This window comes from Oryctolagus cuniculus, chromosome 7, assembly GCF_964237555.1.
Source record: "Oryctolagus cuniculus chromosome 7, mOryCun1.1, whole genome shotgun sequence".
NCBI classification, from domain to species: domain Eukaryota; kingdom Metazoa; phylum Chordata; class Mammalia; order Lagomorpha; family Leporidae; genus Oryctolagus; species Oryctolagus cuniculus.
In genome coordinates this window covers 147940210-147967503 of record NC_091438.1, presented here as the reverse complement: position 1 = coordinate 147967503, position 27294 = coordinate 147940210, and the positions used below count along the sequence as shown (strand labels likewise).

Here is a 27294-nt window from a genome sequence, read left to right as displayed (position 1 = left end):
CGGCCCCTGTCCTCTGTGTGTTCCAAGAGAGAGCCTGGCACCCCTGGGGCATGCCAAGTGGCTCCTGATGCCCTTCCAGGATCCTAGGAGTCGCAGGGCTGGGCAGACACGTGCAGGACAGCAGAGCTCCATGTGGCCTTTCTGGCTCCGACCCATCAAAAGCACAGGCAACAAAAGCAGCACTCCCGTTGGAAGTGGCTTGGCGTTCGATGCCCTGGGAATCCAGGTGAGCCACTGCAGGTGCATCAGGAGAAGGGGGTCGACGGGTGCACTCAGCACGCCTGGCCCAGAGGACAGGAGCTTGGGGCACCAGGTGAGCTGTGAGCAGGGTGGACTTGGGACAGTGAGGGCGGGACGGCCCTGGGGTTCCCTTGGCCACCAGCCAGGAATGCCCCCCTGATCCAGGCCAACTCGGATCTTCTCTGCGATGGCTCCTTGCGCCATCGAGATCAGAGCTGTGTGTGCACGGAAGTACTTTGCTGTGGACAGCAAGTCTGATGGAGGAGGGGTGCTCAGGGCTTCCCGTTTGTCCAGGGACCTTCCTTGAGGAGACTGACCCTAGGGAAGAGGCAGGCAGCTAAAGGGCCTGCGGTCAGAACGCAGCCAGCTGGGCCAGCCTGTCATCTGTCGCTCACCTGTCCCTGAGGCCGTGTGAAGGGAAGGAAGGGATTAGGGAGGAGCGTGGGCTCCCGGGGGGGACAGCAGGGCCAGCCGCAGGGAAGGCACTGGCTGGGTTCCCACAACCTGGCCAGCAGGGGCCCACTGGCCATCTCTGTGCCCCCAACATGCCCGGCACGGGTGGCAGCTGTCCTGGCACACGAGGTCACCTTCTGGCTGCACTGATGCTGTGTGGATTAACTCTGTCTCCCCAGCCCGCCCCCCACACCCCACTGCTCCAGGGCCCCACAGGGGCTGGCAGTCGGTGCTTCCTGTCAGATGGCTTCCTGCCTAAGCCGCTGGGCTGGGCTCCACTAGCCAGCGCGCCAGCGCGTCCGCTCATCCGTCCTCCAGGGCCCGAGGGCCTCGGTGGCTTGGGCAGCCACATTCCTGCTTCCCACAGTACGGGTGCTACCCGGACCCTCTGTCTCGTCTTCAGGGTAACAGACAGACATCACTGTGACCTCCCCTGGGGTGCAGGTGCCACTCCCTTCTCCCCTCTGCAGGGGCGATGCCCCGCCCCCCACCCCTTGCTTGCTGTGGCCAAGCCCCTTCCACTTAGGCTGCCCATTCCCCAGGCACACAGCCCCCAGCCCTTGCTGCCTGGTTACTAATCCTTTCCTGGCGCAGCCTCCTCAAGTGCCAGCCCCCACCTGCCCAGCAGCGTGAGAGGCGTTTCCGGCTGCGCTCACACAGTTGGTGCTTAACGAAGGAGAGTTGCCGGTCAGCACGGGCTAGGGCACCGTGGAAATGGGGCCAGATGCCCTGGGAGGGCTGGGCCTGGCAGAGCTGTGCCACCCACCCCGGTGCCCCTGGCTTCAGCACCCCCCCTAGAAATGGGCCATTATCATCGATCAGCAGCAGCCTCTTCCTGCAGGAGTGATATTTACAGCATTGATTAACTGGGAAGACGCGGGCAGACCAGTTAGAACCGACAGTGGTCACTGTAGGGGCCGTGGGGACACTTAAGGGACTCAGAGCAGGGGGTATTTACCAATGCCAGCAGTGCCCCAGCTCAGATGATGTCACCTGGTTCTTTCTGGTTGGGCCCTACTCTATCGCTGTCTGGGGGCTCTCTGCCACCCCCTTGTGAGCAGTCGTGCCTCCCACCCCCTCCCAGACAAGGGGCTCATGGCCAGAAGGCCGGGAGCACCCACCCCTGCCCAGCTGGACCCCATACCCGGCACAGGAAGGCCCCAGACCACTGTCCACGCCAGGGCTAGGCCCTTGACCACTCTGGGCTCTCCCAGGACCCCTGTGGTTCCGAGGAGGTACTGAAGGCTAGAACACTCCTGCAGGACAAATCGTGTGCGTGCATTCGCGGGACAGGGTGCAGCCAGATGCGTCCTGACCCCGTGGCAGCCTGCTCCTGCCACTGGCTCGGGACACGGGTCTAGGGAAACACTTCCCCTCTCAGCTCAGCTCCCGACCTTGGTAGCGAGAGCCTCGGCTCTGGGGAGCCGGCGAAACACTGCCTGCACCTCGGTCCAGCGAGGCTCGGGGTAATGTTGCTTGCTCAGGATTACACAACCAGGAGGGGGTGGAGTGGGGCCCAGAGCCCCCGTCTGTCTGCTTCCAGTGCTCACTCTGCCCAACTCGGAGAACGGGAAGCTCTTGGTGTCTGTCTGGTGCTGGCTGGTCAGAGAGGGAAGAACTCAAACTGGCTGTCAAGGAGGGCTTCTTGGAGGAAACTCACTTGAAAATGACCGAAGGAGAGAGAAAGGTCGTTCCAAGATGCAGTGGCCAGAATGGTCTAGCACAGTGAGGGGTCAGGTGCAGGCGGCCCAGGGAGTCGGGGAAGGTGGGAGTTGGTACAGGGGGAGGCTGAGACAGGTTGGGCGTGAGCTGCAATTCGGCAGAGATGCTGGGGCAGTGAGCATGGGGTTCTAGAAGTCAGCCCGGTCACCCGATGGGGCAGGAGGCCTCCCAGCCACCCATCCCCCAGGAGGCCCTGCTGCTCCTGGTGCCAGCCTCACAGAGACAGAGTGCCCGCTGCTGCTGGGAACAGCAGGGCTGGGATCTGTGCTGCCTGGGTCCTGACGGGCCTGAGGGCCGCCCCATGTCCTCCAGGTCTCGGGGGCAGGGGGCACAAGGAGGAGGGGAGCAAGCTCCTGTCACCCAGCATGGAGGGGGCCAGGCAGGGCTCTGGAGGTGGGCGCGGACAGCTCCCAGGAAGCCCTCCTCTGCCCGCGGACTCCTGGAGAGATCACCCAGACCTGTTGGCAAGGGCCTGGGGTCCAACCCTTTCTTACAGTGTGTTCTGCAGACCCACAAGCCCAGGCAGGAGCCAGTTTGCCCTTCGGGGAGACCCAGGTCGGAAGGCTGGCAGCAAGGAAGGCGTCCGCCCTTGTCTACAACACAGGGAGGGCCCCCAGCTTGGGACACGCCCCAGGCAAGGGGGGGCTCAGGGTAGAGGCCACAGAAGTGGCAGGAACAGCCCCTCCTCCTCCTGGAGGATGCTCAGAGGCTGCCCCTCCCGCCCCCAGGCCGCCGGCCTGCAGGGCGCCTCTCCCCATCCCAGGGTTTCCTGGGTCTCCGGGGCCATTCATCAGGCAGCCTGCAGATTCCCCGGCGCCTGCGTGCTGCAGCCCAGGAGCCTCCTGCGGACACGAGGTCCTCGCTTGCCTTCCCTCGCCACAGACTGCGCCCGGGTTTCTGGCGTGCACAGGGCTCAGGGAAGAGCCGGGCGCTGTCAGCCAGGACGCCCGACCCCGATGGCGGCGGAGGCTCGGGGTGGCCCTCAGGAAGGTGCTCAGACTGGAACAGCAGAGAGACCCCAGCCCCAGAGCCCGTCTGAGGTCAGCCTCACAGCGCGAGGGCTGCTGACACGGCAGGAGGCAGCAGCAACTTAATACTTCAGTCGGGCCCCACAGAGACCCCCCCCTCCAGACCCCCCCCCAGGCTAAGATCCAGGCCTGGCCGGGTGGGCCAAGCCAAGGCAGGGAGTGGCTTCTAGCTGGCCCTGGACGAGGGCGTGGGGAGGCCCCGGGGGCTGCTCAGAGCCATCGGCCTCTGCGCAGAAGAAGGCTCTGAGCCAGGGGCGTGGGAGGTGAGCGAGCTTCGGAGAGGCGGTCAGAACAGGGCACGTCCACTCTGGGGGCCCTGCTGCCACGGCGAGCGGCTCGAATTCTCACCGCCCGTGGGTGGAAGCTTCCAAGACTCTAAGGCTGCAAAGCCCCCTAACTGGAAGATTCCATGGAAGGAGTCCAGGCTTTTTAAGATTCCATCTCTAGAGGATTCGAGACTGTTAGTTCTTGGAATTTGCAGACCCGTGGCTCATCGCTGGTCCCCGTATCTGAGGGTTTTTATTTCAAAGAAAAAAGCACAAAGAGAGAGACAGGAGAAGACTGAGAGAAGACAGCCGGAAACACGCACTAAGAGCGGCTCCGTGCTTTGAGTGGGAGTCGAGATGCTCTTGGGCAAGGCGGGTGGAGCCTCTGTCCCGGGCACAGGGGCAAAATCACCCTCACCCAGGCCCCCCCCCCCCCCGGGCAAGGGGAGCTGGCCGCTCCAGGCTGTGTCTGGGCAAGGCCCCCACACAGGCCGCAGTGCCCACTGACAGCCGGGCTTGGGGGCCACAGTGAGGCCCAGCTGACTCAGTCTGTGAGGGGAGCTACAGAGCCAGGGCTTGGCCTCAGAAATGCCCGCTGAGGACTGACCCCCCCCAGCAGACCCCAACCCCACTTTTCCCTCCAGAGCCAGCCTCACACCAGCGACTGTCGGGTCTCACGCCAGGTGCCTTCCCCCCACCCCCACCCCGACATTCGGATCACAGCTTCCACGGCCACACGACCCGGGCCCATTCCAAGGACACCCTCTACCCTTTCCGGTCTTAGCCACTGCCTAGCAAGCTGGGAGGCCAGCCTGAGGAGGTGGCTGTGGAAGGCTCAGAGCTCAGTATATGCAGTCTGGCTGCTTCTCCTTCCACCGTCAGGGACTCTGCTTGGGCAAGGGGACGCCAGACCAAGCCTCTGCGGCCAACCCAGGCTAGGCCTGGCCGGGACACTCCCTCACAACCGGCCTCTTTGGACTCCAGAGAAGAGCAGTGACCAGGTGCCCGGGCCCAAGCCCCACATCACAAGCGTAGCTGCTATGTCTCGAGTGCCAACCACGTGCCCAGCGCCATGCTCATCTTTTTCTATGCAGCATTGTCTTCATCCTCAGCCTACTCTGCACGATGGGTCCAATTAGGACTCCTGCACCTCCAGTAAGGAAACTCAGAGACACGGCATGGTGGCCGTCCCATGTCACACAGCCCGGAGGTGGCCTGACCCGGGCACCTGCCCTCTCAATCACAATGCTATGCTGCTACCAGTGTCCCCACTCAGCCCCTTGCCCTGTCAGATCTCCGGTCCCCAGGGGGCCCTCTGTCACCCTCTCGGAGCGGCATCACACTCCCTCCCCGGAGCTGTGGTCGCAGCCACAGGGGGTGGGTGGGGTGGGAGCGAGCGTCCAGACCTCCCCCTTCCCAAGTGTCCACCCCAGCCTGAGCTGTTCAGACCAGAGTTCCCAACCGGGGGCCGCAGCTGCCTGGAGGAGTTCATGGAACCCCGTGTCCTCTGGTCGTGAACATGGGTTTTCCTGACAATGTTGGGGATCAGGGAGGGATGTGGCTGGGGTTCCGGTGGACAGGGCTCAGACCTGGCTCCTCCACACTCCGCCGGCTGTGTCCAAGAGCAACCCTGACGCTGTTCCTCCAATGCCTTTGTAGGACCTTGCTTTTTCCAAAATAAATGTGAATTGTAAAAAGGAGCGCTTGGACTCGGTACATTTTTTGCCCTCTGAGGTTCCCCCAGGGAACACGTGAGAGAAGCCGGAAGTCCTGAGCGGGGGTCTGAAGTGTGACGAGGACGTTCCCAGGGCTAAGGACGGAGCCTGGGCGGGGCTGGGGGCAGGTGTGGAACTTGAGCAGTAGCTCCTATTCTAGGAACATCGTTCATGCTTAAGGGTTGAGTCCTGTGGTCAGGGGTCCTCGGGTTCTCATCCCTGCTTATTCTGCTGGGCGGGAAGCCCACGACGGCAGGGCCACGTCTGTCATACCCTCAGCTGTGTTCACAGCCAGGTGAGGCTGGACTCAGGCTGGACACGTGGGTGTCAGCTGATGTTCTGCTGGAAAAGACGATGGTTGAGAAAGGTTCCATGGGCAAATACATCTGGCAAATTCTGTGCTAAGTCAAGTTGATCGGATTTCTTTTTTCTTTCCTTTTTATTTCTATTTATTTGAAAGGGAGAGAGAGACAAAGAGAAAGAGAAGAATCTTCCATGCACTGTACCCTCTCCAAACACAACAGCCAGGGCTGGACCAGGCCAAAGCCAGGAGCCCACAGCTCAATCCGCGTGGGTGGCAGGGACTGGAGCCATCACCGGCAGTCTCCCAGAGTGCCTTAGCAGGAAGCTGGCATCGGAAACAGAGCCGTGATGCAGACCCGGGCACCCCAATAAGTGGATGTGTGTGTCCCAGATGGCACCTTCACAGCTGAGCCAAACACCTGCCCCGATCAGACGGCTTTATTTCAGGATGCAGATGACTCTTTCCAAAGATGGTTCTATTTGGAGGTTTTGGGGGAGTACTCGAACCAGTGTCCTGGGAACACACTTGGAGGAGTGTCCGGCACGTGGGTAATGCTCCGGTGGTTAGAGGTAGAGCTGGGGTTGAAAACATCCCCAGGGAAGAGGTCAAAGGGCGGCTGTCCTGTGATTCATTATCTCACTCACTCATTCATTCCTTCACCCCTGCAAAACCTACCTGCTAGGGCTGGTGTTTAGCCGAGCAGTTAGGATGATGGTTAGGATGCCCAAGTCCCACAACCCCTGACTCCAGCTTCCTGCTAATGCAGACCCAGGGAGGCAGCCATGATGGCTAAAGTAGTTGTTGGATGCTTGCCACCGACATGGGAGACCCAGATTGAGTTCCTGGCTCCTGGCTTCAGATCGACTCAGCCCCAGCTGTTGCAGGCACCTGGGGAGCAAACCAGTGGATGGAAGATCTCTATATCCATGTCTGTCTGTCTCTCTCAATCAACCAGTCTCTCCTTCTCTCCCTCTCTCTCCCTCTCCCTGTCTCACTCTCGCTTTCTCACTCTCTGCGTTTCAAATAAAAATACACATTTTAGAAGTACCTACTGGATTCCTACTACACAAAAGACCTTGCAGCAGATAGCCTGGGGGGGGGGGCAGAAATGACTTGCATGTGCGCCCTGCCCTTGAGGGCTGGTAGGGACACCAGGGCCACTTTCCTGTACAGGGGTCGCGTACCCATGACTAGGCTGGTACTAGGAAAGCTGCCGGGAATTCAACACCTGCCTGCACACACCAAGTCCTCGGTCGATGGAGGAGGCCAGCACAGCTCAGGGCAACGTGTCCTCAGAGTGGATCTGGCTTCCAGGAAGGCTGCCCTCGGCCCTGAATGGGAGCCCCTCAGGGCGCTGAGCAGGGTTCTTGAGCATGATGGGAGGCGTTCCCAGAGGCCAGGGGTGGACAAAGTGTCCCAGGCAGAGGGAACATGGATGCAGAGCAACAGCGTTCGACCCTCCCCTGTGGGGTGAATGATTACGTACTGTGGCCGGAGCATCTCCTACCGCGCATGTGTAGACACACTGCAGTGCCTGGCTGAATGGGATTATGGCCTTTCAGAAGTGAGGCTTCCCACGAGCCCTGCTCGGCGGGCCCGCGAGGACACCCAGACGTGGCCATGCACAAGGAGCAGGCCTTCAGCTGACACCAAGGCTGCCTTGATCTTGGGACTTCCCAGGCTCCAGGACTGCGAGGAGTGAACTTCCGTTCTTGATCAGTGAGCCAGTGTCAGGTGCATTGTGTCAAGAAGCATAAACGGACTGAGTCCTGATGCAAGCGATACTGACACTGGCACAGCGACCACACTAGAAATGGGCACATCCCCTTGCACCAGTTTGCACACACCAGCTGGCACGGCCGCCAGCTCCTGGGAGGTGCTGCTGGGTGCTGGGTGAGACTTGGTGCTTCCATGTGAGCACAGTTGAGAGGCTGACTGGGCTGCACACCGTGCACACACATGCCCACAGTTAGAGTCCAGTTTGCAAGCTCAAGGCCTTCCTTGGGTTCTTGGAGCCTCTGATCCATAACCCTGACAGCTTCTGTCTGTCCTAGCCTGCTTCCTCTGAGCAGCCTGGGTCCCCTGACTGCTTCTGCTGACCCCAGCCCTGGGCCTGAACAGCTTTGCCTGCCGTCCCCTGCCTACTGCGGGATCCAACCTCCAGGGGCTCTGCTCCCAGCTCAGAGTCACTGGGCCACGTCTCTCTCTGCAGACCCTCCTGGCTCCCATCAACCTCCTTGCCCACCTCGCCGCAGCTGAGACCAGTTTACCCTTCCTGGCTCTACATGGGTGCCCACAGGCCCAGTCATTCCTCAGGGATGGGGCATTACTGATGCCATGCAAAGAAATGTCACCAAGAGAAAAGAGAGACACTTCCCCCATTATCTCCTACTGGGTTTGGCATCATGGCCGTGGAGACACCCCCATCCCATGGGACTGTACCCCTCTCCTTTGCCCCCCACCACACCAAGCCCATTGGCCAACAGGATGTACCCCGACCAGCCCCGCCCCAAAAACCCCCCAAGGACTCAGCACGTGGAGTCTGGGGCCACCAGCTCCTCACCCACTGCTGGCACCTCCTCCCCTGTGGCCCTGGATGGCACGAGGGTAAAACTTGAGCAACTGTACTGCTCAGCCTCTGCTGATGAGGGTCTCCTACACATACGTGAACAGCCCACGGGCACTGTTGCCTCTACATACGCTCATTTGTAAGTGACTCCCCCGCCCCACTCATGCCAGTCACAGGCAAAGCTGTAAAATCCGGTCCACCCACACGTGGGTGCTGCACACGGGCACCCGCGGTGGGCTCTGCCCCACACACTCCCCCTGCTGATCTCTCTGGACCCGGCTTCGCCAACCACCCGTGCCGAAGACAGGCTGTGGGCTCCTTTTACAGAAATCTCTAAGCTGCTGCAGATCCAACAGGAAGCTCACTGTGAACTCCAAGCCCCCCTCGCCCATGCCTTGTTCCATGAGACAGGCCACCCAGCACTTGTTTGGATGCCATGGCAAGGCCAAGGTGCCAGAGAAAGACAGTTGTCACTCTCCCCATCCTACAGATGAGAAAACTGAGGACATTCCCACACTTGCACAGCAGTTAGGAAGGACGGGAGCCAGCGTTAGGACCCAGGGGCCGGCTCTAAATCTGTGCTGTCTCAGTTCCTGCCACTCTCAGCCACGGGGCTCCCGTCACAGCCACAGCAGAAGACACACACCTGCACACACAAAGAGACTTGGAAAAGTTCGGGGGAAATGTGTATCCGGAAACAACTATGCGTGGGTTTCAAAAATTACGGGCACCAAAATCAACTTGTCTTTCAATCCATTTTCCCATGAATGCCCTGCAATCCCTGTGTGTGCCTGTCCCCCTGACCCACCACCAGGTCAGGAGGCCACAGAGTTGCCAGTTCTCATCAGGTGCCCCCGCCAGGCTCCCCAGAAATAACAGCTCTTAGGAATTACGTCGTCACTGATGAACTTGGTTGTTCTTGATCTTCATATGAGGGTACTTCAAAAGGCCCACAGGAGGCGGGCAGTTGACATGACGGTCAAGCTGTTGCTCGGGACACCCCAGTGCCTGGGTTTAAGACCCAGATCCAGTCTCCATCCCAGCTTCCTGCCGATGCCCATCGGGGATGATTCAAGTTCATGGGCCCCTGCCACCTGCATGGGAGACCCAGACCGAGCTTTGGGCCCCTGGCTCTTCGTGGCCCAGCCCTGGCTGTTGCGGGCATTTGGGGAGTGAACCAGCAGATGGGAGATCTCATCTTTTCCTCCTTCTTTCCTTCCTTCCTCTTTCTTTCTCTGTCTTTTGAATACATTTAAAAAAATTTACATCCCAGGGAAAAATGAAACTAAGAGGTAAGTTTGTTTTGGAACAAAAAATGTTTTTTGAAAGCCATGCACAATTTTTCATCCTACCATTTGTCGTAAACTTTTTGACTCCTCCTGTTATCGCCCTATTTATAAAAACCGCAGGCCCAGGAAGGCCTCCCTCAGATGAGATGTTTGGATGAGGAGCAGCTGAGGGGGTGAGAGAGCAAACGAGAGGCTCGCCAGGCCAAGGAACAGCAGAAGCAAAGCCCCAAGGCTGCAGGAGGCCAGCCGTGTCCAAGACCAGCACGGAGGCCAGGCTGGCTGGATCAGGGAGAAGGGAGAGGCTGGGCGAGCTGGGGTCCTTCCCGGGCCACGATGAGAGCCGGATCTTCCCTCTGCAGAAGCGGGCCGTCCGTGGAGTGTTTGTGCACACAGGCGCCATGACCTGGCTGTTCAAAGGATGACTCCAAGTGCCCTGTGGAAGGAGGGCAGCTGTGCCGGCCGGGGCCCTGCAGAGCAGCACAGTGAGTCAGAGGTATGGGGAGAGATTTTATTTCAGCGAATGCATGGGTGAGATTCAGCAGCCAATCCGTAATCCGCAGGGCCAACCTGCAGGCCGGAAACCCTCAGGTCAGAGCAGGTGCTGGGAGCCCAGAGGCAGGATTTCCCTTCCTTAGGGAACACTTGAGTCGCTGTCCCTGCCCTTCACTGAGGCCCACGCCTGTGGTCGGGGTAAGCTCCTCTGCCTAAAGTCCCTGACTGGAGTGTAGACGCTAACCGCACGCAACACCTTCCCAGCAACACCCGGGCTCACGTTCGGTAACCGGGCACTGCACAGGTAGCTCAGCCAGGTGGACAGCATGCGGGGCAGGGAGGCAGTCAGGAAATCCCGGCAGTGACCGGGATCCTGGAGGGAGAGGCGGGGGTGGGGGTTGTGGGGGGGGAGGCCTGGAACAGGGTTGGAGGAGCAGAGGTGTCAAGAAGCGATCGCATTCCAACGCGGTGTGAAGGCAAGGCCCACACGACGTACTGGACATGGGTGTGGCAGGAAGTGGGGATGAGGAGGCTCTGAAGTGTTTGTCCCCGGCAACTGGCAAGGTGGGGCCGCCCGACTGAGATGAGACAGAGGCAGGAGGAGCGGGTTGGGGGAGACGAGGGAATTCCGTTTTGAACCTAAGTTAGAGACGCCGCTTAAACACCAAGTAAGCTGTTGCAGACGTGAGCCTGCAGTTAGGGGAGTGACCGGGGGGTACAGATACGGATGTGGGAGTCGGGTTTGTCCAGGAAAAGCCAGAGAGGCACTGAAGAGAAGGGCAGAAATCCAAGAGCGACAGTAATGATGGAGCCTGGGACCAAAGCTGGGCAGGGTGGCAGGTCAAGGTGGCAGGTCAGGGCACTACAGCGGCAGTGGGACTCTGTGCACGCTCCAGAAAGAGGATCCTGGAAGTGCAGATCCTGGAGAAAGCGACCAGTGGAGAACAGGAGGCAGCAGATGGAAGTGGGGGTCCCCAGATCTAAGACGACCAAGGGGCCGCTGTTGTCAAGGTTGAGCGAATGTCCACGTGGGGTGGGGTGGGCAGGGAGGGAGTCGTGTCGGAAGCCCGACAGCAAGCCAGGAACGAGAATATTCAAGGCGCGAGGGGTGTGGCCCCCACGCTGGGGAGAGAGCTGTCCAGGACGCAGCAAGCAGGGAGCAGATCTCCCTGACGGCCTGCTGTTTGCCCCAGCAGAGCTGCGTGACCGCGAGACAGGCACACAGCAGAGGCTCAGGCACCGCCTGTGCTTGTTGGGATGGGAGGCAGGGCCCTGGCCTGAAGCAGGGGCTAGGCCTCCCTTCCATGGAGCCACTCTGCCCCCTGCAGGTAGGGATGGGTAACAGCCAGGGCTGAGCGCCACACAGGAAGCAGAGGAACAAGAAGGGTATCGGCTCCAGGCCCTCTGCTCCCGACCTGAGCTGGAGAGAGAGTGATTATGCATGGAGCCAGAAGCTTGAACTGAAAGCTAACCCCTTATCGGCCACCCAAACCTCCCTTGCAGGCCCCAGCCCGACTTGTAATAATGCTGGGTTTCCGACCTGGTTGTTGGTCTCAGATTCACTGCAGACAGAACTAGGGTGCGGCCCACCCCATGGCGATGAAGGGGCGGGAAGCTTCGATGGTGAGTTTCCTGGAGGTGGCTTGGGGACGGGCCCGCTGATGGGAGACGGGGACCCCTTGGCACGGCCACCGCACACCTGTCACCACTGCCAGCTCACTGCCTCCTGGGGATGGTCACTGCAGGCTGTCCATTAGCAGTTTAACAACCAGCTCTCTGGGTGTCGCTCATGACCGCCGGCTGGCCTTTCCACTTGGGGGAAGAGAAAAGAAGAACAACGACGACCACGCTGGTACTTTGCTCTCCCCTCGGCGGCACGAGTGACCCCTTCCGCCGAGTCCAGTAGTGGTTCTCAAATGCGAGGACACGTCCTCACCTAGCTGTGTCCTTCACAGAGCTAGGGCTACAAACAGCACACATCCCATTTGATCGGGCACCTTCTTAGGTCTACACCACCAACCCAGTAATAGGGAAAGCAAGCCCTGTGGTTAGCCCTTGGCATTCTCCACGGCGTAAACACGTCCACCCAGACCAGCTTCAAACCACCTCTGGGAGCCCCTGAACCCGTTACATGTGATTCCCACAAGACACACGCCATGGCGCACAGATCACAGGGACGTGGCTCCAGACCACGAGTGGCTCTTTTTTTTGCTATCATAAGTTTACAGAATTTCATTTTCATGATAGCCTTAGCCAGTGGCTCACAAAATTCCTGAAAATGTGCCGACGGGTGCTTGTGAGCCAGCGTGACCTTGACCTGGGCCGACAGCGTGTTTTCCGGTGGTGGAGACAGGAGCACGCGGATGGGGTGCCTTCGGCCCTCCAGGCCACACTGCACATGGCCGGGGCGGGATAACACCCGGGCATGCGTATTTCACCGGACAGCTCACTCAGCTGCTTGCTGGCTTTTTTTTTTTTTTTTTTTACAGGCAGAGTTAGAAAGTGAGAGAGAGAGACAGAGAGAAAGGTCTTCCTTTTGTTGGTTCATCCCCCAAATGGCTGCCACAGCTGGCGCGTTGCAGCCGGCACACTGTGCTGATCCAAAGCCAGGAGCCACGTGCTTCCTCCTGGTCTCCCATGCGGGTGCAGGGCCCAAGGACCTGGGCCATCGTCCACTGCCCTCCCGGGCTACAGCAGAGAGCTGGCCTGGAAGAGGGGCAACCGGGACAGAATCTGGCGCCCCGACCAGGACTAGAACCTGGGGTGCTGGCACTGCAGGCAGAGGATTAGCCTAGTGAGCCACGGCGCCGGCCACTTGCTGGCTTTCAAACGTCCTTCTCTCCCAGCATCTCTGCATCCTTACAGCAAGCGCTCCAGGACAACACGAAGATTTCCCCCTTCTCCTCCCTCTTCCAGGCTGGTCCCCTGGGAACACCAGCCGGAGTCGGGACCCTGCCTCTCTTATTGCAGGGACACTAAACCCTGGCAAGAGCCTCTGAGGCCACAGAGGGAGCCCGTGGACAGGGGGAGAGGGAGGGACACACACTCAGCACAGTGCCCCACCTGCAGTTCACACGTGCCGCAGGGAGAGGTACAAGCAGCGGCAGCATCCCAGAGGCCGAGCCCGGAGCTCTCTGACCCGCTGGTGAGCGCGGCCGAGCTGGCTCCCTTTGCTGAGTCCCATGGGTGCTTCGTCCTTGCCTTCAGGGCGGCTGGGGCCATTACCTAGACACTGCCTGACTTCATTCCCAGCTCCTTTAGTCCTGTGACTCAGGGGTGTGTGGGGGGGTGCTCACTTGTCCCTGACACCCGGAACTGCAGCAGGAAAAGTCACCCCTTGGGCTGTGGGCATCCCAAGTCTCTCTATAAACCCGCCCCTGCTGAGGCAGGTGGGAGGTCCTAGGAATGAGCTGATCCAGGCTTCCTCTCTGGCCTGGGCGTGAGTGCATCCCCTTGACCGGGGCTCTTGCTCCTCCAGGTGCGAAGGGGCTGAGGCCTCACCTCCCCAGCTCCACGGCCACACACCTTGGCTCGGGTCTTTCCTAGAGGGACGCCTACCCCTCCCAGGTGGAGCAAGACATCCTAACACCTTGCTTTCCCACGTCACCTGCAGTCCTCCAGGTCAGCGTGAGAAGCACACGTTCCTGCAGCCGGTCCCGCACGTGTCTGTCCTTGCCCAGTCCTTGCTGCCTCCCGGCTGCCCGGGATGACTGTTAGCCCCTGGCCCATGGAAGACCGGCAGGTGGCTCCACCCCCAACCCCAATCCTGGCTCTGCCACTATGTCTGTGGCACCTCAGCATGCTGCTGCCCTCTCTGGGCCTGACTCCCCCACTCAGCAGACAGCCCCTGAGCACGTGCGTCCTGGACCCAGAGAGCTGAGGTTCCACCCGGGCGCACGGGAGCTGAACTGCCCACCTCTGCCAGCTCCACGGCCCCTACGTAGTCAGGTAAACAGAACGGCAAATGGTCAAAGGTGCCGGGGAGGAGACCGGCAGGGCTGCAGGAGGCCAGGTGGGGAGGCCGGTGGCTCTGCTACCATGGCGAGGGAGGCCACTCCTGAACAGAGCCCAGGCTGAAGCAGGAGAAGGAAGCAGCCGCGTGGAAATGTGAGGACAGGCAGGTGCAAAGGGCCTTTGGCTGGAGCACCCGAGGCGGGCGTGGACGGAGTGTTCTTCAGCTGCTGCCCCTGGGCTCCAAGCAGGTGCCTGGGACCTTGTGCAGCACCAGCTTGGGCCTGCTGTTAACTGTTTTGAAGACTGGATTTAGATGTGCTGTTTGAAACAAAAATTACATAGCTTAAAAATATTCAGATGGGCCCATGCGGTGCAGTAGGTTAAGTCACTGCTTACAACGCCAGCATCCCGTATCACAGTGCCAGTTCAAGTCCCAGCTGCTCTGCTTCTCATGCAGCTTCCTGTTAATGTATCTGGGAAAGCAGCAGAAGATGGGCGGAGTACATGGGCCCCTGCCACCTGCATGGGAGACCCGGATGAGGCTCCTGGCTCCTGGCTTTGGCCTGGCCCAGTCCTGGCTGTTGCAGTCATTTGGGGAGTGAACCAGCGAATGAAAGATTCTCCAAGGTCACCTGATCCATGGCCTCTGCAAGCCAGAGAGCTTCCAGCTCCCGTCTGGGACTGCTGTGCTGCTGTTTGGGACACCCACATCCCAATCACAGTGCCTGTTTCCAGTCCTGGCTCCTCCCCCCGACCCAGCTCCCAACTGATGTGCCTGGGAAGGCAGGGGGAGATGGCCCAAGCGCTTGAGTCCCTGCCACCCACTTGGAAGACCCGGATGGAGTTCTGGGTACTTGGCTTCGTTCTGCCCCAGCCACAGCTGTTGCCAGCATGTAGGGAGTGAACCAAGTCCTCCTCAGACCTGTGCCAAGGTTCTGGGGCCTTTTGCAGGGCCATCACAGTGATCTGGGAGGCATGAATTTGTACCAGGACACATGACACGTGGCAGAGGGGCTGGAATTCAGCCCTGCTGTGACCACTGGGCCCTCAGGGTGCTGCTCTCCCTGCTGCCTGCTCCCAGGCCTCTCCAGTCCGGGGTATCCCCCTTCTCTCCTCCAGGGCCCCCGTAAGGTGCTGATCTCCTCCCTGCTTTGTACAAGTTTAGGCTTAGACAGAAATATCATTTGCCTTTGAACAGCTTCTTAAAGAGAAAAATGGGGGGAGGCTTCAAAAAATGCATAGAAATGGGATTAAATGTGGGTTTGGGGTAAGCATTCGGTTTAGCAACTAAGATACTGGTGTGCCACACTGGAGCACCTGAGTCCAGTCCTGGCCACTGTAGGCATTTAGGGGATGAACCGGCAGATGGGAGTTTCTCTCCCCCGCCCCCTGCTTCTTAGATAAATAGTTTTTGATTCAACATCATCAGTAGTAAAATGCAAATTAAAGCCAAATGGGGCAAGCATTGACAGTGCTTGAGACACTACTTGGGATGCCCACACCCTGAGTAGGAGAGGCCAGGCTTGGGTTCCAGCTCTGCTCCCAATTCCAGCTTCCTAATAACATCCACCCTCACAGACAGCAGGAGATGGCACACTTTGGTCTCTGCCACCAACTTGGGGGACCGAGATGGAGTTCCTGGTCCCGACTTCCACCTGGCCCAGCCCCAGCTGTTGTGGACATTTGGGGAATGAACCAATAAATGTAGGATATTTCTCTCTCTCTCTCCCTTTCAAATCAATAAAAAGAAATAACCAAACATTTTTTTAAAAACATACTGCTATATCACTACAAACCTATCAGAATCAATAAAAAAGCTACTGTTGGGGCCGGCGCTGTGGCGTAGCGGGTAAAGCCACTGCCTGCAGTGCCGGCATCCCATATGAGCGCCGGTTCAAGTCCCGGCTGCTCCACTTCCTATCCAGCTCTCTGCTATGGCCTGGGAAAGCAGTAGAAGATGGCCCAAGTCCTTGAGCCCCTGCACCCACATGGGAGACCCGGAAGAAGCTCCTGGCTCCTGGCTTCGGATCGGCGCAGCTCCGGCCGTTGCGGCCATCTGGGGAGTGAATCAGCAGATGGAAGACTATCTCCTCTCTCTCTCTCTCTCTCTCTCTCTCCACCTTTCTGTGTAACCCTGACTTTCAAATAAATAAATAATCTTTTAAAAAAAGTGCTTTTTGCTAGTGTTAATACCGAATGCTAGAATAACAAAAAAATGTGAGGAAGCTAAATCGCTCATACATTGCTGGTGGAACGTAAAATGGCACGGGCGTTCTGGAACGCTCTGGCAGTTTCCTTATACACTAAACATGCAACTACCATCGCACCCGTCAGTTTCACTGCTGGGCGTTTATCCCAGAAAAATAAAAACGTATGTTCACACAAACGCCTGTAAACACAAGCTCGCGGCAGCTTGATGCACACTAGCTCAAAACTGGAAAGCGCCCAGGCATCCCTCAGCAAGCGAATGGTTAAACCAATGGTGCTGGGTCCCTCCCTGGAACCGCCACGCGGCCACGGAGAGAAATCTGTCCCTGCTACTTGCAGCAAAAGCGCATCTACCACTTGACCCATTTAGATAACAACCTTGAACCCGTCAAACAGACTGGCGGTTGCCAGGAGGAGGAAGGGGTGTGGCTGCCAAGCAGCGTAGGTGTGGCCAGGAAAGGGCAGGGAGGGCTTCTCGTCCGGGGTCCCAACTGTGTGCACATCGGCCTCTAGCTTGTGCTACAGAGTCCCAAGAGGTTTCCAGGGAGGAATCTGGATCAAAGACACAGCGATTATTTCTTACACTTGCATGTAAAAGACACACCAGATACAAGTCCAAATTGTATATTCAACAGGCACGTGCTTCATCAAAATTGCAGAACTCTGCTCTTCAAAATCCACCATTAAGCAGATGAAAAGTCAAATCAAAGACCTCAGGAAAATATTTACAAAACGTGGAAGGGTGCTGCAAAAAGTTCAGGGAACACTGAATTAAAAGACGAGTTTATTCTGGTACCAAAAAAATTGAAATCTATGTATAGTTTTTTCATAATATGCATTTTTGTGAACTTTAAATTTTTTATCGATTTATTTATCTTCATTTTATTTGAAACACAGAGACCGATCCTCCATCGGGATCTTCCCAAACGCTAGCAACAGCCAGGGCTGGGCCAGGCCAAAGCCAGAAGCCAGGAACTCCATCGAGTCTCCCACGTGGGTGGCGGGGGCCCAGGTACTTGGGCCATGATCTCCTGCCTCGCAGGGTGCGTGTCAGCAGGAAGCTGGATCAGAAGCAGAGGCGAGACTCACCCCCGGCACTCGGATATGAGAGGCAGGTGCTCCACGCGGCAGCTTTACCCACTGCGCCACAGCCCCTGCCCTTCCACGAACTTTCTGAAGCCCTCTGGGGAAACACAGCCAAAACCACAGTGAGCCAGGCCTTCCCAATCACTGGCCTGGCTGAAGATAAAAAGACTGACAATGCCAAGTGTCAGCAAAACCGTGGGCAGCAACAGAGCCATCACATACCGCTGCTTGGGAAAGTAAAATACCAGGGTACTTCAAGAAGATCATAGAACTGAACTGAAACATAGACTGGCTTTGGTGCCAAAAAAAAAAAAAAAAAAAAAAAAAAAAAAAAAAAAAAAAAGGAGGGGGAGGGACTCCATGCATTCTTTCTCATGATGAGCATTTCTCATGACCTTTGTGAAGACCCCTGGCAGAACAAGCGCTTCGGAGAGCTGCACGGCCACCACGCACAGACATCCACCCGAGAGACGGCACGCATTCACACACAGACCGGCGCGGAACCTTCTTCAGGACACCCCCACCCTGGGACGCACCCAGCGTCCATCAACAAGTGAATGGATAAACGCATGTGGCACAGCCACACAATGCAATGAAAGGGAACAAACTGTTGACACAAAGCCACCGGGGAACCTCAAAAACAGCACGCTGGGCCAAAGAAGAGAGACACAAAGGACTACATTGCACGCTTCCATTTTTATGACGTTCTAGAAGGCGCAACTAATCCATCCTGACAGAAAGCCCATCAGGGGTTGCAGGAGCTGCCCGCAGAGGAAGAGCAGTGGGAAGAAGCCGTCTGCGTCCTGATGGCCGGGCCGCTGCAGGCTGCTGTCCGAGTCACCCAGCTGTGCCCTGGGGTGCGTCTCATTTTCTGAAAATTCTAACTCAGGAAGGTCTATTTTTTTTTAAAGGCAAAACACAAGCCCGTACTCTTAGATTCAGCAGACACAAAAGGACGCTGGTCTCCGTGTTTCAGTGTCCACTAAAACTCTTAAATGTTTCTAAATTTCTGCACACACCTCTTCCTCCCGTGTGTGTGTGTGTGTGTGTGTGTGTGTGTAACTGGCTGCGCCCCGGCTGGGGACCGCCAGGCCAGCCGCTAGGGTTCTCCCACCGACATCCCCGGGGCCTCCCCCTTCCCAACCCCAGGCTGCGAAGCCCGGCGGCCCGGGTCACTGCGCCCCGAAGCCGGGCTTCTGCTGCAGCCGCAGCACCCGGTACGTGTTGAGGCCCGGCACATCGAAGCCCGGGGACAGCCCGTGCCCATCCAGGGGGTAGAAGTTGACCAGCTGCCCGTGCTGGGCCTCCAACGAGAGCCAGGCGTCGCCGAGCGGCACCGCGCACGGGAACTCGCGGGCCACGTGCAGCTGGAAGACGCGGCCGCGCACGTGGCGCAGCGCCAGCGTGCGGAAGGCGGGCGGCACCAGCGCCTCCACGCGCGCTCCGAACTGGCGCAGGCGCAGCTCGCCCGCCGGCCCCGCGTGCACCTCGTAGAAGGTCAGGTTGGCGAAGGTGAAGAAGCCGGCGAAGGGGCGCGCGCTGGGCGGCGGCGCCGGGGGCGGCTCGGTCTGCCGCAGCGCCGTCTCCATGGCGGGCAGCAGCACGTCGTAGGCCTGCGCCACCAGGTCAGGTCCCGGAGGCCGCGGCCCGGCCAGCAGCAGCACGAGGCCCAGGCGCAGCGGGGGCACCAGCGAGAAGGTGGCGGCGTAGCCATCCAGGTCGCCGTCCTTGCGCACCACGCGGTAGCCCCGCTGCGCGTGGAACTCCCACGGCGTGCCCGTCTCGTTGGCGAAGTAGGCGCCCGGGCACGCCAGCAGCGGCGCCAGTAGCGTCTTGGCGGCGTCGGGCCGCAGGAGCCTCTGGGGCCCACCGCCCAGGAGCGCAGTGGCCAGCTTGGCCAGGTCGGCGGGGGTGGAGTACATCTGCCCCGACGGGCGGTACCAGCCCAGGTCGTAGAGCGGCGCCGGCCGCCCGCTGCCGTAGAAGCCGGCGGCCAGGCGGGCGCGCACCGGGGCCGTGAGGTCGAAGCCCGTGTCCACCATCCCCAGCGGCTCCAGCACGTTGTCCGAGACCCAGCGCTGGTAGTCCCCTTGTGGGGTGTGGGCCGCCAGGACATGCGCCAGGAGCGAGAAGGCCAGCGTGCTGTAATGGCACCTGGAGAGACAGCGGTGGGAACTAGGATGCGCGACCTTGGATGAACCTCGCGGGACCCCAGATAGCCCCTTCCCTCCTGAAATGGCCCTGTCCTCCGCCCTCCGCCCTCCGCCCTCCGCCCCCTGCCCCCGGCCGGTGGCACTGGGTAGCGCGGAGCTGAGAGGGAACGCGCCTTTGTGCGTTCTCGTCCGAATGGGAAGTGGGGGCTGCGGCTCGCCATATGGAGAAACAGAGGAGCAAGTTTGGAAGGGGGCGTTGCCCGCAGGCACGGAAGGGGCCTCTGAGGCAGGGGGGTGACATGCCAGCTGCCCTCTGCTCCCAGACCCGGCTTCTCTGCCCAGCGGCCACCCAGCTGTCCACTCCGGCTCTCATCAGCATCCCGTTGATTCCCATCATGAGGAAGCCTGAGTGCACCTCGCTCACGTGTTCTCTGCATCTCCCTCACCAAGAGGAGAAGCCTGGCTGGCTTTGTTTGTGACCCTCACTCAGCAGGTGCTCAGCTAACGTCGAGTTCTGAATGGAGAGAACGCGGGTCAAACGGAACTGGGTTCCGGACCCTGCCTCGCTCTGCCTTCCGTCTCTGGGCCTCATTCTCTCTCGCTGTGGATTAGGGGCAGCAGCCGGCGACCCCAGAACCTCTGCTGGCTCAGGCCTCCTGGGATGAGGCTCTCTCCCACAAGGGTGCGTCTCCCGGAGGGCACCAGGCGCTCCCCTCACCTGGTTCCTGGGTCGGCCACCAGCACGTCCTCCTTGAGCAGCTTCAGGGCCTCCTGGGTGCTGCCCTTCCACAGCAGTGAGGTGGAGCGCAGCCTCCTGGGCAGTCCTGGGAGGAGCAGGGGTCAGACGCTGTGCCTGGGTGTCCTGGGCAAGCCCCTAACCTCCCTCGGCCCCAGACCCTCCTGTGGGACAGGAGGGAAATGTCCGTTATGTGAGTACTAGAAAAGGTAGGGTGCTTGGGTGATGTCTAGCACATACCGCCCACCTCCAAACATAATGATTGGCCCCAACCACGGAGAGTTTAATTCTGTTAACTTCTTGACCATGCTAGTTTTGTGGAACTGGCTCCTCTGTCCCCTTGGAGTTTTCTGTTACTGGATGTGACCCGTGCAGGAAGGATCACAGCCCTGGGCGGGGTGGCGGGGGGTCTCTCCGTCTGTCCACTCATTGGTAGTTTTTAAGCTTCTGTTTCATGCCAAGGACTGTCTAGGCGCGTGACATTCAGCCGCGAACAAAAAGTCCCTGCCCCTGCAGAATTCACACTCTAGTGAATGGGAGAGACAACAAGCAAATTAATACTCGTGCTATGGAAAAAACTGTGTCTGTGTGAGAAGAGAGGGATTGTCACATCGTACAAGGCGGTCAGAGAGGGCCGCCCTTGAGCAGGTGAGACCCGGCGAACAGGGAGTGAGCCGTGCAGCTCTGTGAAGACACAGTGTCTCCGGCAGAGGGGACAGCAGGTGCAAAGGCCCTGAGACAGGAATGTCTCAGCAGGAGTGTGTGGAGCAGCCAGTGTGCCTGCAGAGGTGTGAGGAAGGGGGAGACTTTGGAAGTGAGAGCTTTGGGGGGTGCAGTCACCCTAGACGGTGCTGCAGGCAACTGGAAGTATTCGGTTTTCCCTCTGCAGGGGAGGGGGGCCCCACAAAGCAAAGCAGTGACATCATCCGACATACGCATTATCAAGGTCACTTGGCTCTGTGGGAAAACACTGTTGGGGCCAGAGGCGGAAGCAGAGAAGAATGTATGTATGGAGATGTGTTAAAATCCTGGCCCAAGTGATGGTGCTTTGACCAGGGTGCCGGCAGCAGAGGTGCCGAGGGGTCGGTGAATTCTGCATCTACCTGGGACATGGTGCCAACAGAGTTTGCTGCCGGAAGGCCCTGGAGGCTGTGGGAGCGAGAGGTCCCAGGAGGCCCCCGAGGGCTCGGCCTGGCAGCTGGGGAGCAGAGCCCTGCCCATAAGTTCTGCGTCCAGCACTGCGTCCCCTGCCTGAGCCTCTGCTTGGCTGAAGTAGCTTCAGGAATTGGCCTGTGAGGTGCCCTGAGACTTAAGAGAATGTACGGAGACCCCCGGGAAGGGAGGACGCCCGCGGTATAGGGTAAGGGTGAATCAGAGAAGACACTCAGCGCCCACGAGGGAGCCCCTCAGCAGCAGCTGGCTCCAGCGGACCCCTGGGAGGGAGAGCAGACACGACACGTGTGTTTGAACTGGCCCCTCACAGAGCCCTGGGCAGGGTGCTGTGGATAGAAGTAAAGACTCCACGGTGCACCACTAGAGGGAGCCCTGGGGTCAGGCAGGGTGGATTTACCCAGAGGCTCACCGGGGAACAAGCTTCGGCACCCCCTAGCCCCTCTTGAATTTGAACTTACAATATGGCATTCTTTAATTATTTTTAATTCAATTTTTCTATGATTTTTTAAATTTTATTTTATTTATTTGAAAGGCAGAGTGATAGAGAGAGTGAGAGCATCCATTTGCTGGCTCACTCCCTAGATAACTGCAATGCCAGGAGCTTTATACTCGTGGGAGTTCAGAGGTGTCACTCCCCAGATGGCCACAACAGCCAGAGCTGGGCTGATCCAAAGCCAGGAGCCAGGAGCTTCTTCCGGGTTTCCCACGTGGGTGCAGGGGCCCAAGCACTTGGGCCATCTTCTGCTGCTTTCCCAGGCCATTAGCAGGGAGCTGGATCGGAAGAGGAGCAGCCGAGAAACAAACCGGCATCCATGTGAGATGCCGGCCCCACAGCAGAGGCTTAGCCCACTACGCCACAGCGCCGGCCCCTGCCCATTTCCTTAGGGCTATAAAGCATGTGAGTGTGTCGTCATGTGTCGCTGTTTCCTTAGCCATTCTCCTACTGAGTGAGATGCAGGTCGTGCCCATCTCCCACTATCACAGACACTAGCAGCTACTGTGTATGCACCTCATGCCATAGCTGCATGAGTCGTCGAAGACAGGGGTACTTCAGAAAGTTCTTGGGAAATGGAATTAAAGCATATGTTTATTGTGTTTCCAAAAAATGTAGAAATCAAGGGTGGGCATTTAGCTCGCAGTTAGGCTGCCCTGTGCCGCACACTGGGGTGTCTGCCTTTGCTCCTGGCTGCAGGATCCTCCCCGCTAACACAGAGCCTGGAGGCAGTGGTGATGGCCAAGTAGTTGGGTCCCGGCCGCCCTCGGGGGAAGACTTGGCTTGAGCTCCCAACTCCAGCCGCAGAGCATCTGGGGAGTGAACCAGCAGGTGGAAGCTCTCTGTCTCTTCTCCCCACTACCCCGTCTCTCGCTCTCTCACTCCCTTTGCCTCTCAAAAAATAAAAATAAAAAAAAAATAAATAAAAACATGTTGATAGGTTTATAGGTTTAAGATCTGCTTAGTTCGAGAGCAAATCAACAAGTCAATATTTGTAGACAATTCTACAATGAAGACCTAATTTCTGTTCATCTATAAACATCACTTCCAAGAGCAACAGCTCAACAGGAAAGTGGACAGAGAGGAACAGAGTAAAAAGTTCACAGAAAAACAAAAATAAGTGACTCAAGAATATTTAAAAGTACTAAAAGATGTTCAGCCTCACTCACAACAAAATAAACACCAACTAAAACCCCACCGAGATACATCCCCCACCCCGATTCAATGGCCAAGTGCGGAATGGCGTAAAGAATGAGGGACGTGCTAAGTTAGTAAGATCGTGGTGAAATGGGCCCCCTCACACTGCGGCAGTGGGAACCGAAATGAGGGGATGTATGGCCGGATCCAGAAGCAGCCGGGGGGCAGCCGGGACAGTCTGGGTAAGCTCTGAGACTCACCTGAGAGCTGGCTGGCCATCCTTCGGAGGGTGACCTGCGAAGGCCGTGGGGCCGGGCCCACCTCCTCCGGCCGCCCAGGGGCTGCTGCCATGCCCAGCGGGTTGTTGATGGTGAAGGTGCTGGCGTAGCGCTCCAGGGGGTCGTCCAGGGAGGCCACGGTGCCCTGCTCCCACAGGCGGTACAGCATGAGAACCGGGAAGATCTTGGAGACACTGGAGATCCTGAGACACAAGGTGCCAGGCGCAGGCTGCTGGCCCCACAGCCCACTTCCCGCCCTGAGCCCTGAGCCCTGAGCCCTGAGCCCTGAGCCCTGAGCCCTGAGCCCTTGAAGGTAGTGCTCTAGAAAAGCCCCCACTCCACCTCTTGTCACCAGCCTTCTGGAACTACCTCTGGGATGCTGGAGAACTTTCCAGAAGCAGTGGTGTTGGGTAGAGCACCTGCCCTGTGCCCGTGCTGGGACAGAGCTGGGTTTGGGTAGCCCCTCTGTCTCCTGTCACTGGCGGTGAGGTCTTGGGCGAGTTACTAGAGCTTTCTGAGATCTGATTTCATTGCCTGTTTCACAGATCATAAAAAACAAAAACAAAACCACTGTGCGTGTAAAGTCGTTGTCAACATAAGGAGCAGGTGGTGGGCGCTCAGCCCCAGACCTGGCCCAGAGCAGGTGCAGGTGAGTGCTAAGCCCTCCTGGGCCCCGGGAATCCCCACAGCACCCCTGGGAACAACTGTGCGCACTCTGATGTGAGCTTTGAGGATCCGCAGGCAGCACCCAGGAGGGAGACTCCAGATGTGCAGCTAAATGTTCCGAGCTGCTTCTGCCTGGGCCACTGCAGCCCACGGACAGGGCTGGGAACTGGCTGTGGTTCTCGGTGGCGCGTGAGAGGCAGGGGGTAGGGAGAGGGGGAGGGGGGCACCTTCTCTAGTTTGGGAGGGCTAGGGATTCCTACTGATGCCTGTGCTCTGACATTAGGCACTCCCCGGTCCTGCCTGGACCTCGGTCTCCTGTGAAACACAGGACTCAGTAATGCGTACTGGCCACTTGGACCCTCCCCCAAGCATAAGTCTCTTGGGTCTCGTGGCTCTGTGGACTCCCTTTGCCTCCCACCCCTGGCCCCTGCCACCGGCTCACCGGTACATGGTGTACTCGTTGGGGGTCCCAGAAGTGGGGTCTGAGCCGTTCTTCTTCCCGAAGTTCCCAGTCCAGAGCACAGTGTCGTTGTGGACGACAACTGCGGACATGGCCGCCAGGCCTGGGGCCGCCATTGCCTGGCGCAGGACCCGGTCCACCTTGGGGGGAGAAGAACAGGGCTCCAAGGGCAGGGCTGTGACAAGGGACACGCTCCTCTGTTCACTTAGCCCCCGTGAGGCTCCAGCCCCCAGGTTCCCAAGCCGTGTCCGTGGTTCTGTCTGATCAGCTCCCTCGGAATCTGTTTCACTTACAAACAGTTCTGCCCAAAGAAACATTTCCATAGCAAAATCAAATAAACGAGGGGCGGGCATTTGGAACAGTGATGAAGATGCCCCTTGGGACACCCGCGTCACATCAGAGTGCCTGGATTCAAGTCCCAGCTCCGGTCTGAAGTCCAGCTTCCTGCTAATGTCCACTCCGCGAGGCAGCAACAGCTCGAGTAGTTGGGTCCCTACATCCGACCTGGGAGACCTAGCTCGAATTCCAGCTCTGTGCTTCGCCCGGCCCAGCCCTGACTGCTCTGAGCATTTGGAGAGTGAGCCAGCAGATGAGAAATTCTCTCTCTCTCTCTCTTTCATCCCATGTCTCTCAAATAAATAAATTTTTCATTTAAAGATAAATTTTCAAAAATATTTATGTATTTGAAAGGCAGAGCAACAGTGTTGGGGGGGTGGGAGGCTAGAAGGACAGAGAGAGAGAGAGAGAGAGAGAGAGAGAGAGATCTTCCATCTGCTGCTTCGCTCCCTGGACGGCTGCCACGGCCAGGGCTGGGCCAGGCTGAAGCCAGGAGCCTGGTGCTCCATCTGGGTCTCCCATGGGGCAGGGGCCCAAGTACTTGGTCCATCCTCTGCTGCTTTCCCAGGCACATCAGCAGGGAGCTGGATCGGAAGCAGAGCAGCTGGGACTCGAAGCAGCACAAATTTTTCTTGAAAAAAGGAGAAGGGGTTAAAAGGGACTCAGCTGATTCCGTGGAGAAAGCCGTAGAAACCCCGCAGGGGGCTGAGTCTGACCGCGGGTTGTGGCCATCACTACTTGTAGTGAGCCCCCGGCACCCTCATCATTTATTGCAAAGGCGTCATGACCGGCAATGGTGAGGTATAACGAGGGGAGAGGAGCCCGTACACGCTGGACGTGAGAGTGCGCGGACGTGTGTAAGATGCTTGCCGTGCATTTCTGCACTGATTCCTGGTGAGCCAGGGCTCACCTCCCCACATTTTGCAGGTGAGGCGAGGGAGTCCGGGAGCTGGGGAGTGCCTTGGGAAGTGGCTGACGGCTGGTCCGCTGGCGATCCCAACCCTGTGCCAACTGCGGCCACTGTCCTTAGGGCGGCGTCGAGCTCCACCGCTGCACTAACTTTGCCTCTCTGGGTCCTGGCTTCCTTCCCCAAGCAAGGCATGTGAGCGGGTCAGCACAGTGCCTGGCGCTCCGTGGAAGGCAGCCCCGGGCATTGTGGCTTTTCAAAGTGACGGTAACCCCAGGGAGCCACGTGGCACCTCTGTCCGGTCTGCAGACAGTGATCACCCCCCCCCGGCCCGGCGGGGGCTTCTCTCCTGGGGGCTCCCCACCCCTTCCCTTCTGCTGCTCCCCAGAGAGCAGTTTCAAGTCCCCCGCCATGCCACTGCTCACACACTTCTCATCAAGTGTCATTTGTCCCTGTGTCTCCTAAGGTGAGGGCCCCACGTGGACGGATGTGCCTGGCGTAAACTAGAGCTGGCCGACACTTGGTGTTTTCACACGCTGCAATAGTGTGTGTGTGTGTGTATGTGTGTGTGTGTGTCTGCATGTTGCCCCAACTAATCTTTCCCTGCCTCCCACTTATGGCCTCTTAGCACTCTGTGTGTGCCAGGTACCCTGGAGGCTGCCCCCAGGCCTTTTCACATGCTGTGCTTCTGTCTGCTTCACAGCCCTTCACCCCAAGCTCCCTCGCCCCCCCACACACAGGTGTCACCCGGGGGTTACCTCCTTCTTGTCCACGGTTCAGACACCGCCTCCCTGACCCCACCGCCGGTCCTCTACACTCATCCCACCCCCACGCTTGTCCCTTTGTCATAAATGCTGGCTGTCTGAGGGCAGAGAGCAGGCGCTAAGGGCAGGCCAGATCTTCTTCCTGCCACACCCCTGCCGCTCAGCACAGAGTAGCCACTTAGGAAACACAAGCCGGATGAATGCCTGGACGAAGGCCTCTGCTGGCACAGCGGGGTGCCCACCCCACACCCTGCTCTCTCCTGGGTCATCACTGACCTTTTCCAGGGCCTCCTTGAGCACAGGAAGGGGGTGGGCCAGGGGCACAGGGTCAGGATGCCGGGGACACATGCTCACGGGGGCAGCTGTCGCCTCTGGTGCCGGGGAACCTGAAGGAAGCACCATGTGGTGAGCAGGGGGTCCTCCTGGGGGAGGGGACGGTGGCAGCTCAGGCCAGAGCCACGCCTCGGGGACCGCCCTCCCGGGTCATCAGCACCTTCCAGGGCGACTACAGGGCCCAGAGACCACCCACTGCGGGGCAGCGATCGGAGTGGGCCCAGCGGGAAAAGGACCCAGACCTGCACCAGCCACTGCGTGTTGCTTTCAAGACCTCCATCGGCCGCAGTTCCTGGTTGGCCGCCACTGCGCTCCCCCCTCTTGCTCCATCAGTTTCCTACCTCAGTGTGACCAGTGCACTTGGTCAGCCCCCGCTGCTTGGGGAAGCCTCAGCCACATCCGTGTGTGTGTGTGTGTGTGTGTGTGTGTGTGTGTGTGTGTTTGCGCATGCACCCCCCACTCCCACCCCCTGCATCCTGGCTCTGTGTGTTTATTCAACTCAGAGCCCAGTTGGGCATCTGACCTAAGCCAT

The 27294-nt window shown here is 58.8% G+C and overlaps 1 protein-coding gene across 3 annotated transcripts in view; it reads right to left on the bottom strand.

Annotated features, from left to right (window-relative positions):
* Positions 1 to 16570: 16570 nt before the first annotated feature.
* Positions 16571 to 27294, bottom strand: part of LOC100358962 (putative beta-lactamase-like 1) — a 34264-nt gene continuing 23540 nt past the window's right edge. For 2 of the 3 annotated variants that reach the window (XM_002716029.5, XM_070079117.1), the window contains exons 4-8: positions 26706 to 26815; positions 24405 to 24562; positions 23279 to 23499; positions 20198 to 20303; positions 16572 to 19480 (exon numbers count right to left, since the gene is read on the bottom strand). In XM_002716029.5, the coding sequence (XP_002716075.4) occupies positions 18499 to 19480; positions 20198 to 20303; positions 23279 to 23499; positions 24405 to 24562; positions 26706 to 26815 (1577 nt within the window). In that variant the 3' untranslated portion in view covers positions 16572 to 18498. Of the gene's footprint in view, positions 19481 to 20197; positions 20304 to 23278; positions 23500 to 24404; positions 24563 to 26705; positions 26816 to 27294 lie in introns of all 3 variants that reach the window. The other variant, XM_051857973.2, reaches the window with a different exon arrangement.